Source organism: Mesocricetus auratus, unplaced genomic scaffold, assembly GCF_017639785.1.
Source record: "Mesocricetus auratus isolate SY011 unplaced genomic scaffold, BCM_Maur_2.0 Super-Scaffold_100018, whole genome shotgun sequence".
Taxonomy (NCBI): Eukaryota; Metazoa; Chordata; class Mammalia; order Rodentia; family Cricetidae; genus Mesocricetus; species Mesocricetus auratus.
The window spans coordinates 36,633,795-36,649,290 of NW_024429199.1; the positions used below are offsets into that span (position 1 = coordinate 36,633,795).

A 15,496-nucleotide genomic window follows, 5' to 3' on the forward strand; every position below is an offset into this window, starting at 1 on the left:
GCATTTATTTTTTAAAAATCTCTTTAAAGGATATATTTTTGGCTTTTTATATCATAGGCTTCATAATATATGTGAATTCTGTGACTTGATATTTTCCTTCAGTTTCTTATATATAGTAATTTGGATGTCTTACTCCACTAAGAAAAAGACTCACAGTTTTCCTTAATGTGGCTATGCAAGAATTTATTTCTCCTTGAAGGTAATTGTTGTTTGGAGTGAAGGGGAGGGAACTGAGATGGCTCTGTAGTTAAAGGCAGGCACTTGTCACCAAACCTGATGACAGGGGTTTGATCACAGAACCCAAATCGTGCAAGGAGCAGCCCAGCTCCTGAAAGCCATCCTCTGGCTGTCACGTGCTAATAAATTAATATTTAACTTTATTATCGTCATTTTCCTGTATCAAGTTAATTTGTTTCTTACAAATGCTTATGGTTAGGATATAAGACCAAAACATGAGTTTTTCTAACATTCTGGTTTTTTTCTCCTCTTTTTAACTATAAATAAGAATTTGTTAACATGCTTAGTTCCTGTTTTCTTTTAAAGATGATATTTATGACCAGTATAGATTATCTGAAAATTTTCAGTGAAAAGGGGGCCCTTGAAAGTAACTTTGTTTCCATATTGAAATGCTGAAGTACTGGAAAAATAAGATATGAAGTGGAAAATACACACAAGGTAGTCAATTATATAATATGTTTGTCTCAGATTTATTGCACTTTTCTTAATCCATAGAAAATGGCAGCACCCACCACAAAACCACCAAACGTTGGTTGCCAAGTGTGGCTGACTTGCACATTCCTTAAGAAGAACTTGTAACTTAGCTAGTGAGGCATAAGGCATGGTCAGCATTTATATCCTTACAGCAATGCAGTCAATGAAGAAACTGAGATTTCTTTCTTTCTTCTTTTTTTTTTTTCCTTTTCCACTCCCATCCCCCACCCTCGTTTTTCAAGATTAGGTCTCTCTGTGTAGCCTTCACTGTCCTGGAATTTGCTCTGTAAATCAGGCTGCCCTCAAACTCAGATCTGCCTGTCTCTTCCAAGCGATGGAATTAGGAAGGTTTCTTTTTTAAAAAGAGGGCATATAAGCCATTCTACACTGACTTTAATGTGTAGTGTTTTTCTTTGGAAAATTAATTATTCTGGGCTAGTTTTTGATAATACTTAATTGCTCTCTTCAAGTTATTAAATATATTAGGTTAGACCATAATAGCTAACTTAAAATAATTAGCATTTATATGACTGGTTTGGTATATTGATTAGCCAAATTAATTAGCAGTTAATTGATTTTACAGTGTGATTCCATACAAATTCCATGACAAAGTTAATGCTGAAGATTGTTTATAATCTTTTTTTTTTTTTTTTTTGGTTTTACGAGACAGGGTTTCTCTGTATTGTTTTGGAGGATATAATCTTATTTTTATGGGTTTTTCTGTGTGACTTGTTAGGTTTTTGTTTTGTTTATTTTTTGTTTTTGAGACATGGTCTCTTTACATAGCCCTGGTTGTCCTAGAACTCATTACGTAGACCAGGCTGGCCTCCAACTCAAAAAGATCTGTTTGCCTGTCTCCAAAGGGCTAGGATTAAAGGCATGCACTACCATGCCTGGCAAATCTTATTTTTATCTTAAATAGTGACAATATTTGAATTCCATATTTTTATTTGAATAGTTGTAATCCTTTTATTTCTGTCATAGAAATACTAACATATATTTTGAGAATATGTTGCTAAAATTATAACATCACATTTCAAGAAATAAAATTCTAATGATTTGTTAGAATAATAATATTGATGGCTCAGGCATGGTGACTCACCCCTTTAATCCTAGCCCTCAGGAGGTGGAGGCAAGTGGAGAGAGTTAGAGGCCACCCTGGTCTATATAAAGTATATGAATAGAGTGTATGCTCAGATAATATGATCGTGTCTTAAATTGGAAATCTATATTGAGATGAAAAGATTGTTTAACTTCCTAACTTTAAAAGATAGTACATCATCCAGCTATTCCAACTGTACATCAGTCCCTTTTATGGTTAAAGACATTATTTTAGAATAACTCACTGAAGTCTGCTAATGTCAGCTAATTCACAGAAACAACCTGAAAGTGCAGATAGGGAGAAGGCAGTATTCTGCCTTCCCTTTGGACACCCTGGAGAGGTTATTGTTTCAACAGCTGGTAAAGTCAGAGGAGTTTAACATGCATCTATTTCTGTTAACATTTGATGTTCATGTTCCTAAAAATCACTATGAATTATCACTCCTTAAAACAGCACAAAACTGACAGGAAGGGGAAAAAATGAGATTAGAGATGTAGCCCTCAAAAACTTTAGTTATAAACAGTTTAAAAGCTACAAACCTTTTATTCATGTTAAAAAGTCAAGAAATGTGTGTAAATATTATAGTAAATATTGTACTTTACCTTGAACAAGACCTGAAATTTGCTTGTCGAGGTGAGCTTTATGAACTAGTGAACAAAGAGTTCTGAAACCAAGAAGCCTGTAACACAGGGCGTGGCTGTAGTTCACAGAGTACTCAGAGGCGAGGGCTGGCGAGTGGTAGGGCTATGCTCTTGTGTTTGTGATCATGGGCAGCTTTTCTCAGCCGGCTAAGGTTTTTATTTACTGTGTGTTTCTACCAAGTGAAATTGTAGCAAAACACACTCATCGTTCAGATAATTGTCTAATGTGTCAATTATGTTAGAACAATTTATCACTTCAAAATAGATGTTACAACCAAACTGGTTTTTAAATTTATAGCAGTTAGTTATATTGGGCCTCTGTAAGGTTTTCCTTAAATCTGTAAATTTGTATCTTTTACTAACTTGGGGAAAAATTTAATCATAATTCCATCAGGTTTGTTTTCTGGTCCCTAATTATAAGCACATTAAGTTTTTGTTACTACCTATCTGGACCCTGAGGATCTGGAAGCCCCCACTCACCCAATCATCACTGTTACGTCCTCCATACTGCTTTATCTTCAAGTTCACTGACTTCTTTCCTACTGTAGATAAGTATATCCAGTGAATTTTTTGTTTCAGATGTTCTAGTTCTTAAATAGAAAATTTGTGTGTGTGTGTGTGTGTGTAATTCTAGTTATTTTCTGAAAGTCCAAGTATATTTGCCCTTACATTCATGGGCATAATTAAATAGCTACTTTTAGATCCATTTTGCTAATTCCAGTAGCCAAGTAATTTTGGGCTTGTTCTCCATTGGTTGCCTTTTTTCTAGTATGGATTGGTTTTCCTGTTTGGCTTTAATTGTTTGGGATGTGATTAAGGACAAGAATGTGTATAGAAAATTTGGATTCTTTTGTGTTCCCCAGTGAATAAGGATGCTTGGTTTGTTCTAAGGGACAGTTAACTTGACTGAACCCAAACTATAAGCCCTAGCACCTCAGATGGGTTATTTTACCCTTATCCTGGCTGCTCAGAGTGTCTCTCACACATATAGTTCAGAGATCTAACCAGTATTCAGAGTGTGCACAAGATTAGGCTTCTGATTTGTGGTCGTCTTTTTCCATGAACCGATCTGTCCTATGGGGGAGTGTGGGTGCGCATTTGAATAATGTTTGTCATTTGTGTCCTCATCATGTAGAAAAGTGAGTCAGTAGTAACATGGCTATGCATGCTTTAATAATGGAACAAACTAGAATTTGTTTTCTTCATCTTTTTAATTAATGAAGGTGTTTCTCATTTACATTGTTTGCCCATCTCTAATATTGTGTGTAAATTATTGTTTCTAAATCTAAATCATTTGAAATGTTTTAGAAACTGTAATGTGAAAGAAACTTCACAATAAAACTTTCAATTAATTAATGTTGCATGTTTTGTGAACCAAGAATGATCTAACCTTGGGAATACAATAGTTAACATCAGAGTTCTTGGTCCTCTAAAGGTCACTTATAAATGTTGCAGAGGAAAAGGTAGTATGGGAATGTGATTTAAAAAAATAGGAAGAATGGTCAGAGAAACTGTCTTTAAGTAGGTGGCATTTGATGAGTGACTTTAAGGAAGTAAAAGAGCCTTCAAGTATCTGAGGGAGAATGTTAGAGACAAGATGCCTTAAAGGAAGGGCATGTTGGCTGCTTTGAGAAAGTACCAGAAGCCCATTAGCAACTGAGGAAGCAAGGACTGTGGTAGGAAGTGAAATTAGAGGGTGGTAGTTAACTGGAGACCTTGTGGTTTTGAGCCACAGGGGTGGGGCTGGATACTTTTGTGTATTTTTCTCAAAGGTTACTTACAGGGAAAGACTGAGGCATGGACACTGAAACAGAATGGAGGTGGAGAAGAGACCATTAGGAGACTTTGTTTTTTTTAATAATTTACCTTCATCCTGTGTGCATTGGTGCTTTGCCCATGTGCATGCCTGTGTGGAGGTGTCACATCCCTTGGGACTGGAGCCACAGTTGTGAGCTGCCATGTGGGTGCTGGGAATTGAACCCCGGCTCCCCTGGAAGAACAGCCAGTGCTCCTAGTCACAGAGCCATCTCTCCTGCCCCCATGAGGAGACTTGCAGCATTAGCTAAGGTAGGTTAAGGTGGCTCAGACAAAAGCCGTACAGGTGAGAAAGAATTGTCAGTTACAAAATGCTTTTGCAAATAGACAGCCAGACTTAGTGTAGAGAAACATGAAGGGAGAGAAAGAACACCTGTGTGAGCCACACAATGGAAACCCAAGTAGAAAAATCTCATTTTGCATAGTGGAGTCGATTGTGCATTTAAAAACTGGGTATAAAGCGTTAATTTTTAGATAAAATATACATACTCTTTCATAGAGCCACATTTTTGGGCTCCTAAGAGTTTTAAGTAAACAAGTAAGGTTCTGAGCCTAAGGTTCCCCTGTGTTCTGGCTTCTCCTTAGGACAATGGGAAAGACAGGTTCACTGCAGCTTCCTAATTGGATGCCCTTGGCACTGCCAGTGTATCACATACAAATAGAGAGGAATTAGGTCATTTCAAATTTTGCTATTAGAAATGATAGTATGTATGGCTATATGGAAATCACTAACCCTGAATAACACTTTCATGGTTTATATTAGGTGCTAAGGCACATGTCCTTTCATACTGTAATTATAAATTCACAGCAATATTCATTCTAAAGTCAGTTCTCATTAAGAAATTCTTTTTCTTTCACAGAAAATGCTTGGCCAGAAGAGATGAGTACTAATTCCACTCAGGCCTAGAATTGCCTATTAAGATAGTCCTGAGCAGGCGACACACGAATGGCCCAAGGAAGCCACCAAATTGATTTTCAGGTTTTACATGACCTGCGACAAAAATTCCCTGAAGTGCCTGAAGTTGTTGTATCCAGGTGTATGTTACAGGTTAGTGTTCAATGACTTTTAGATTTATTGATAAAAATGCTAATTGTAATGTATTAATTTGATGTCTTTTAAATATTGGAGAAAAACTCTGTTGTTGTTACTGTGCTGTAATGAAAAGACATGATCTTTGGTGTCTCCTAGTAATATGGCCTATTGCAAAATGGGGCTCTCAGTACCTGCCTGTAATCCAGGCATTGTCTGTTGTATAGATACTCTAAATACATTCTGAGTGGCATGCTTAAATGCTAGCTATGATCTTGCTCCTTTTCCCTCATCCTCTTGTCAAAATTTTAAATCCCAGATCTTTGTGTAAAAATGGAGAAAAAAAATCATTAAGGAGTCAGAAAACTTGTTCTTCTATTGATTTGGTATTTCAAGCCTTTGTCAAAACCTTGTTTGCATGTCAGTCAGTTTCTTATCTCTGACGTGAGAAATTTGTATGAACAGCGAGCACGTATATTCCCAATTGTAAAGAAAAAAATTTGTATTTGTAAGTTTATTTTATATGTTTTCCAATTGATCTCTCCAATTTTTTATTGCTATTAGTATACAAAATTCTAGAAATTCATAATTCTAAACATTACTAAATATTTAGTAATAGTTGTAGATGGCCATTTACTTAACCTGGAAATCTTTTCTGTCAAAAGTATTCTGGGGATCCTTCATAAATACTTACAAATTTGACAAATTATTTTTAAAACTTGATATTGTATGAAATTTTTTAGCAAGTCTGTATTTTATAATGACTGTATATATTTTGTCCTTGTCTTTTATCTGTACTTTACTTGGTCTGTATGCTTTTAGCCTTAACCTAATTTGGGTCCCACCGATCTATTATTTTCTTGGCCTTATGGCTAAAACCAAGTGTAAATACAGATTGCAATATATTTTGCTACATATTTGCCTTCCTAAATTTTTCCCCTCTTGTTCTTCGAGATGAATTTTGGGTGTCTTGACTAGAGTACACTAACTAGTCTATGGTCTGGAATCCCAGCTTACTTTATAGCCTGATGTCTTATGTCGTATTCTACACTGTAGTTATCCTCCGATACATGGAATTCTCTAGACTTAACCTGGTTCCCTCTACAGTGGTTAAGCATGTGTTTGAGAGTCTTAGAACAAGCAGACTTGAGTTCAGGTTTTGATGGTTACCAACAATAGTATCTTTTCAGTTTTTTTCGAGACAGGGTTTCTCTAAGTAGCCCTGACTGCCCTGGAACTAGCTCTGTAGACCAGGCTGGCCTCGAGCTCACAAAGATCATCCTTTCCTTGCCTCCCGAGTACTGGGATTGAAATCATGAGCCACCACTACCTGGTCAACAATAACATCTTTGACCCTTACTTTTACCTCATTTCTTTACTGTCAATGAGAATAAAAAAAGTATAATCCAGGTAAATTAACTAGTAGAATATATGACTCACACTTCTAAAAAGAGAAACAGCAGTAAGAGTTCCCCATTATAAATATTTGGTGACTGAATCAGTAGTTCATGTTATTCAGTATAGAATGTAACAGGAAAAGGATGTGTGTTAGTTAGGTCTATTGCTGTGATGAGGACCAAGACCAAAGGTAACTTGGAGGAAAGGGTTCAATTTCATCCTACACTTTCCAGCTTATAGTCCATTGCTGAGAGACTTAGGGAGGAGCTCAAGGCAGGAACTGAAGCACAAGCCATGTAGGAGTGCTGCTAACTAGCTTGTTCAGTGTGCTTCCTTAAGTACCTGTGACCACCTTCTACCCAGGGCTGGTACAGCCTCAGTCATCAATCAAGAAATGCCCCATAGACTTGCCTACAGGCAGTCAGATAGATCCAGTTCCTCAGTTGAGATTCCCTCCCCCAGATATGTCTAGGCTTGTGTCAAGTTGACAAAAACCAACCAGCATAAAAAGCAATCAGATAGGAGTCAAAGTTTTAAGAATGTGGGGAAAGAGCAGAGATTTGGGGGGCAAGGGGGTGTAAGCCTTCCCCTAAGACCCATAAAGTAAAAGGTAGAGAGTGAGGGTCATTGAAAACTAATAGAATAACATAGGTTAACAAATATCACCACTTGAACTATCTAGAACACTTATTCCTAGCTCAGTGATTCCCCCTTTTCGTGTCCCCCGTGTCCCCATCGTCATCGTTGTCCTCGCTTTTTTGTTTTTTTGAGGCTGGGTTTCTCTGTGGTCCACCTGGCCTCCACTTATCTCTCCCTCCTGAGTGCTGGGATTAAAGGCACGAGCCACCACTGCCCAGTACACAGTGATATTTAAAATCTATCAACTGGGAATGAGACATAAAGTCTTTTATAGAACTGCTTAAGGTATTTTTAAAAGATAAAGAAGACCTCTCTAATGTATACATAAATGTAATCTTGATGTATTGAGAAAATGAGTCAAGCATTCCAGAGGCAGAGCACTAGGCAAAAAGAAAAAAGGAAAAAAATCAACCATTTTTCACTTCTTGTTTGCTCCTTCCTTGTTCAAATTGTGTTCTGTCAAATCCCCAACTCCCTCCCTCCCTCCCTCCCCTTCCTTCCTATTTTACATACCAGCAGCAGTTTCCCCTCCCTCCTGTCCTCCAGTTCCTCCTCCAGCCCCTCATTTCCCACCCCCACCCCATCCACCCCTCCTGCATTTCTGTTCAGGAATGGGCAGGTCCCCCATGAATATCAACAACACATAGCACATGAAATTCAGTGAGACTGGACACCGCAAGGACTGTGGTTTCTTTACAAGGTTTCTGGGGTGACCTTTATCAGACTTCTTGGAGACTTCTTAACACAGTTGGTGGTTTTTCTCCGGCTCCTAATCTTCCAGTTCTCTGGGGTTTTTCCCTCTGGTGGCTAAGTTGTGTTGTTTGGTCTCTTATTGTTTCCATTATCAGGTGTTTATTATTTGCCATTCTTCTAACTGGCTGCTTTGCCAAGGAATATTCATCTCCTTGCTTCTTAAGTATAAACAGATTGCCTGCTCAAAATATTCTTTTGTCTTTACTTCTGTTCATCTGTGTTCAGTAGCTCTTCCCCCTTGCTTAATAAAAGACCAAACTGTAGTGTCATTTATTTTTTAATCCTCCATTACTTAATCCCAGTCTTCTTTGTAACCAGGTTTCACTAAGTTTCCAGACGTGAACTTCTCTCCAGTTAGACTTGCTTCATTCACTTTGCTTGGAACGTGGCCCAGCTAACCCTCACGGTTGTGCCGTTCCTTCACCAAGAACTCTAGGGATTCTACGTTGAGTTCGTTTTAGTTAGGGGGAGGGTTGTTTGTCTCTTTTCTCCTCACCTAAATTGTATGTGCCCTGTGAATCATCAAGCCGTACCTACCTCATCAATCCAGTTGTGCATGTGTGTACATTAATGTGTATATGAGTATGTGTGCACATGTAGAGGTCTGAGGGGAAGGAATCTCAAGTATTGTTTCTCTGGAGCTTTCCATGCTATTTTTTGAAGCAGGGTCACTGTCTTGCTCTAATGTATATGTATTTAGGGCTGACCACGTGGATTTAGTGGGGACTCATCTCTAGAGAAGACTGGTTCTCACTCTCTCAGCAGCCATCAGTTGCCTATAGCTCCTCATCTAGGGGTGGCCTTATGGAGGTTCCCCTGTCCACAGTGGCGTGTTGACTGGTATTCTCATTGTGCATGTCTTAGTTAGACACATGTTGCTATGATTTCATGGGTGTAGCCTCCATGGCATGTGTAGAAGATACTGTCTCATGGCAGACATCCTGGTCCTCCGGCTCTTACAGTCTTATCCCCTCTTCCACGGTGTAGGGTGTATTGTAGATGTACAGATTGGTGCTGGGCACCCCACAGTAGGTTGTTCTCTGCATTTTGACCACTTGTAAATTGTGTCTGCTGCAAAAAAAAAGAAACTGCTTTGATGAGGGGTGAGAGCTGTACCTCTTTGTGGCTTTAAGTATAAATATTTAGAATTGAGATGAGTTTTATAAACCTAGCTAGCTATCAATGGCTAGAGAGGTCGTAGGCCCTAGAGAACTGACTACTGCCAATTCCCAAAACTCTCAACCTGAGTTTAGTGACAGGCTCTTAGTGTGGCGGGAGGGGCGGAAACTTGCTTTTATTTGTCATTAAGTCTTCCACAAGCTCAAAAATTGCTGCATATATATATTTGATGTTCAATAACTTTTTGTGGATGATTTATGACTAATGATGTGGTACTTATTTAAAAACAGTTGATTTCCAGCATTGCTTTTCTCTGTTTTATACCTCTGGAATGGATTTTTGTGATGCTCTGTTGAAGGCAGAGACATGAACTCGTTCCTTTGACAGCTGCCTTACATTTTATCTGTAGATACATGTTTTGTAAAAGAGAAAGCATATGTGGAATTGAGGTGACTTGGTACTAACTTCAGATTTTTTAAAACTTTAAACACTAAAAATTCACTTGCTAAATGATCTTTAGTTTAAAACAATTGACTATATAAATACTGATTGTTTTTCTAAGTAATTTGAGGAACTTTGCATTTTATCATTTCACTTTAAAAGAAATTTAATTATACAGTATTATATTTTAAGTTGATTATGTTGTTCAGCTTAAAATTATATTTTTAGTTGGGCTGTACTTTTACTGTATTTGAATGAGTCCATTTTACTGAGTAGCTTGTAAAACAATGATTTGGTTAATATTTGTCTGTTACTACTCAGTTTTTCCGTTATACTAATAGTGAGAATTAATAATTCAAACATATACATAAAATAGTTCTCAGATCAAAGGATGTGAGTCTTAGAATTGTGTTGCGCATCCACTTGTGAGTTGTGTGGATCTCTGCGGTAATGGCAGTCTGTGCGTTCACATCTCATGACTAGGACTGACCTGTTTTTGTTTTGCTCTGTAGAATAACAACAACCTGGATGCCTGCTGCGCTGTTCTCTCTCAGGAGAGTACAAGGTATCTTTATGGTGAAGGAGAACTGAATTTTTCAGATGAGTCTGGAATTTCTGGTCTGCGCAATCACATGACTTCTCTCAACTTGGACTTGCAGTCACAGAATGTTTACCACCATGGAAGAGAAGGAAGTCGAGTGAATGGAAGCAGGACTTTAACACACAGCGTCAGTGATGGGCAGCTTCAAGGTGGCCAGTCCAATAACGACCTGTTTCAGCAGGAGCCACAGACAGCACCCGCTCAAGTGCCTCAAGGCTTTAATGTTTTTGGAATGCCCAGTACATCTGGTGCTTCAAACTCAACACCGCATCTTGGATTTCACCTAGGCAGCAAAGGGACATCAAACCTCTCTCAACAAACTCCCAGGTTTAATCCTATTATGGTAACTTTAGCCCCAAACATACAGACTGGTCGTAGTACTCCTACGTCTTTGCACATACATGGTGTACCTCCGCCTGTACTTAACAGTCCACAGGGAAATTCTATCTATATTAGGCCTTATGTTACAACTCCTAGTGGTACAGCTCGACAGACACAGCAGCATTCTGGCTGGGTGTCTCAGTTTAATCCCATGAGCCCTCAGCAAACCTATCAACCTTCGCAGCCTGGCCCTTGGACTACTTACCCTGCGTCCAATCCCTTGCCACATACCTCAACCCAACAGCCCAGTCAGCAGGGCCATCAGACCTCTCATGTCTACATGCCTATCAGTTCGCCAACTACTCCACAGCCGCCAACAATTCATTCATCTGGTAGCTCACAGCCTTCTGCCCATAGCCAATATAACATTCAGAATATTTCAACAGGACCTCGAAAAAACCAGATCGAAATCAAACTTGAACCCCCACAAAGAAACAGTTCTTCAAAATTGCGTTCTTCTGGACCTCGAACTTCCAGCACTTCCTCGTTGGTCAACAGCCAAACCTTAAATAGAAATCAGCCCACTGTTTACATAGCTGCCAGTCCGCCAAGTACTGATGAGATGATCTCCCGTAGTCAACCTAAGGTCTATATTTCAGCCAATGCCACCACAGGAGATGAGCAGGGCATGCGGAATCAACCTACACTCTTCATATCCACAAACTCTGGGGCATCTGCAGCCTCCAGGAATATGTCTGGGCAAGTGAGCATGGGTCCTGCCTTCATCCATCACCACCCTCCCAAAAGCCGAGTGTTAGGCAGTAACTCTGCAACATCTCCTCGCGTGGTGGTCACTCAACCCAACACAAAATATACTTTCAAAATTACCGTTTCTCCCAATAAACCCCCTGCAGTTTCCCCAGGGGTGGTGTCCCCCACCTTTGAACTCACAAATCTTCTAAATCATCCTGACCATTATGTAGAAACAGAGAATATTCAGCACCTCACAGACCCTGCGTTAGCACACGTGGATAGAATAAGTGAAGCGCGGAGATTGAGTGTGGGATCTGATGATGCTGCCTACACACAAGGTAATGCTAATGTCAAAGGCGGGTGACTCTCCCACGCTGCGCTACTGTTGGTGTGGTTTCCCAGCAGCAGTGGGCGGCAGCGTGCCTTCTGTCGTGTTGTGTCTGTTTGCAGTACTAGTCTCGCCCAACTAGACGTTCTTCCACTGGGGCTTTAAATGTCCCAAACAATATGATTTTAATATTTGACAGTGTTCATACTCAAACTTCTTTTTGTTTTATGTGTATGAATAGTGTTTTGCCTGCCTGTATGTCTGTGTAGCATGTGCTTGCCCAGTGCCCAGGGAGACGTTTTGATGTTGTTAAGCAATAGCCTTGACTTTGAACCTAAAATGGAAATTCAACTTTAAAAAACTGAGTTGAAAATAAGTTTATTGATTTTTGTGTTTCTCATTCCTTGTCATTTTTTACCAATACTTCCTTATAAGTCATAGCACAAATCATTTAAAATTTAGTAAAATTCTGGTTGTGATACTTAAGTGATTTTTTTCAAAAAGAAATATAATTTAACTTAGTTACAATTTTTAAATTGATACTTGGTTTAGTTTTATTAGCTGCTGTTTAGTCTCGTCTAGAACTTTGCTTTAAGTTGTTATTGTAATTGTGTTATTAAGTAATAGTCTCAATAATTACAAAATGAGTCTCCTACCTGTGGGGTCTTCCCACTCTTTCCGGGAACCACTTTTTTAATTTGTCATCAATCTTGGAGTGAAGGAGACTCTTAAGCCATGTCGAGTTGTGTTCCCCGGCTGGTCCAGCGCACTTGCGCATCCAGCACCATCTTATAGGAGCTCCAGCAATGCCAGTCCTTTCTCCAGCTGCCTCCTGAGGTACCACATCCCCTCTCTGGAGAGCTCTGCTTAGCAACTGGTGTCTTAAAGCAGTATGACACTTATATGCAAATCATTAAAAAGGTCTCACAAAAAAGATACGTATTTACATGTCTCCACCTCTAACCATTTAACTGTTAAATACAATTTTATTAACATTTTTAATCCTTCTCCTTAGTCACTCATATATATACACTTACATATGACTGTATATTTATACATAAGAGCACATTTTTAGTATACACTGCATGCATATGGATATCTGTAAACACATGGGGGGTTAAAGAATCACATCTAACCACAGACTGATAATTGGACCTCTCAGGGTTGCATCTGTATTGCAGAAATAGAGAATTTTTCTTACTCATGAAACAGTGCAGCATCACAGCTATATATTTAATGTTTAAATGATGTTAGGTATTATCATAAGCAATCCAGAGCCTATTTAAAGTAGATATAGGATGTGCTTTTATGCAAATATTAATTTGGGGTTTTTTGTTGTTGTTGTTGTTTTGAGACAGGGCCTTTCTCTATAATGCCCAAATAAGCTTTGACTTCATGATCTCCCTGCCTCAGGCTGTATAATATGTCATCACAGATTAGCTGGTGGGTCCTGTTCATCCCACCCCTAGAACCAGATAGGAAAAAGTTCCATTTCTGCTCGGTGACAAGAGAAATGCTAGCAGATCAGCCATGCCCCCTAGCTTCTGCAGGGAGTGTTCTGTGGGTAAAGCAGGTCTCATAGCCACACCCAGTGCAAAGTAAACTGAAACTCTGAATCCCACCCTGTACTGCCACAGTAGATGTGGTGTGTTTCCACATGGAGCTTCCTAGATCTCTTATACTAGTCTAAATGCCCCACTTAGGAGCAGAAAGCACTTTGACAGTGTTAACAAGAACTTTGTTCCCTCTAGCAAGTGATTGGGAAGTAAATACTTCTCTGTTCTGTGGCATGTCCTTTTGAAGACACTCACATTTCTTCCTTTGTGAGCATGTCTGTTTTTGGAGGGTGCTGAGTCTGCTTTCCTAACTTGCAGTGGCTATGCTCACTTTAAAGTTTTAAATGCTTTAGCCGGGCAGTGGTGGCACACGCCTTTAATCCCAGCACTCGGGAGGCAGAGGCAGGTGGATCTCTGTGAGTTCGAGGCCGGGCTGGACTGACAGCCTCAAACAATACAGAGAAACCCTGTCTCGTTAAAAAAAAAAAAAAAAAGCTTTAAATGCTTTACTTTTGTTTTATTCAGATTTGCTGGTCCTTTCTCCTTCTGATTTCTGGGGTTTGTATCATAATTAGAAAACCTTTCTGTGTTCCATGATGTGGTGATGTAGAAAAGCAGACAGCAGAAATCTTGTGCTATGCTTCTCTTTAGTTATGGTAATAGTCCTTGAAACCACATTGAACTGGCCTCAAGACATTCTATCACAAACCTGAAGACTGATGCCCTGTCTCCTTTTGAAGGAGAGATGTAAGCTGTAAGCATCCTAATGTCTGAAGTAAACTTTAGACAGTGTCTGTACTTAATGCTGTAAATTTTGCACAGTCTTGGTTATGTACAAAGAACACCAGCAAGGTAGTCCCCAACATCAGCCTCTTAAGTGCTGAGTGTCAATGATGTGGATGCCTTAGGTACAGAGATCCACTGTCCTCCATTTTCTTGTGTCTGTCCTTTGAATTACAGACCCTACTGCAAGATCTGATTTCAGGTAGCCTTAAAAATGTCAAGACAGGCCGGGCGTTGGTGGTGCACGCCTTTAATCCCAGCACTCGGGAGGCAGAGGCAGGCGGATCTCTGTGAGTTCGAGACCAGCCTGGACTACCAAGCGAGTTCCAGGACAGCATCCAAAGCCACAGAGAAACCCTGTCTTGAAAAACCAAAAAAAAAAAAAGTCAAGACAGATGAAAACAGGATGCTTTAAAAGCTGCCATCTTTGAATCTTTTGTGATTTAGTCACCAAATAAATGTCTATTAGTAATACAGCAATATATAAAACAGATATAGTCTCTGCTGCCAACACAATTGAAGTCTAGAAGCATTTAGATTTGTTGTAAAAGCTGACTTAGGCATATACCTAATTTAGCCACATTAAATCATATAAATTTAAAACTTGAGAAGTAAGTACCTTCAACATTTTGTGTCAAAAATTACCTTCTTTAAAATAATTCTAAAATCTTTCTATTCATCAATACCTGGGACATTTCACAATGGATTGATTGTCTTAAAAGCACATTCTTTTCTAATGGTTTATGTTTCTGGAAGAATTAGGCATTATTTAAATTTCCTAAAATTATTAAAACTAACACCATCTCGTTTCCAATAAAATTAAGAAACTTGTCCTTCAGAAGCTCGCAGGAGTTGAGCTGAGGCAGCGCTGTCTGTAAGATGCCTGTACTGCAGAAGTCGTGCTGGTAATGAACCCTAACTACAAAAGGCCTTGCCGGCGGGAATTACTTTTATCCATTCATTTAATTTTGGCAAAAAGAGGACTTAAAGAACACTTAATATGTTTTGTAATGCCCCATTCCCATCTGTTTAAGGCTCCTTAAAGAGTCGCAACCTTGCTCTTAGAGAAGAGCCTTTGTCTCCCTGATACCAAAAACTCCACAGGGTTTTGTTCATTCTAGTCCTGAGTTGCCCCTGATGTAGTAGGCTCTTGGCTCATTAACAGACTGGATGAGTGGGATGTTTCTGTTACAAGTAGTAGATATGTGAATTACTTAATCTACTCTGTGGACTGGAGCAACTGCTCGGCCAGCAGTGCTCTTACAGCAGACTTGGATTCATTTCCTAGCGCCTACATGGAGGCTCACAACCATCTATAATTCCAGTTCTGGGGGTCCTTTCCCTCTCCTGACCTCTGCAGGCACAAGGAATGCACATCCCTGCAGGCAAAACAGTCAGACCTGGTAAATACAGTATTTCTTAGAATCTTGTTTTGCTTGTCTATCTCAACAAACACATGTTATTTTTATATTACACACCATATTATATAATGTATATATATTATA

General features: G+C 39.2%; 1 protein-coding gene across 4 annotated transcripts in view; it reads left to right on the forward strand.

Moving 5' to 3' along the window:
* Positions 1–15,496, forward strand: part of Tab2 (TGF-beta activated kinase 1 (MAP3K7) binding protein 2) — a 51,375-nt gene that overhangs the window by 25,834 nt on the left and 10,045 nt on the right. For all 4 annotated transcript variants that reach the window (XM_021224582.2, XM_005065875.4, XM_040728430.1 and 1 more), the window contains exons 2-3: positions 5,130–5,317; positions 10,162–11,662. In XM_021224582.2, coding sequence (XP_021080241.1) covers positions 5,216–5,317; positions 10,162–11,662 — 1,603 coding nt within the window. In that variant the 5' untranslated portion in view covers positions 5,130–5,215. The remainder of the gene's footprint in view (positions 1–5,129; positions 5,318–10,161; positions 11,663–15,496) is intronic.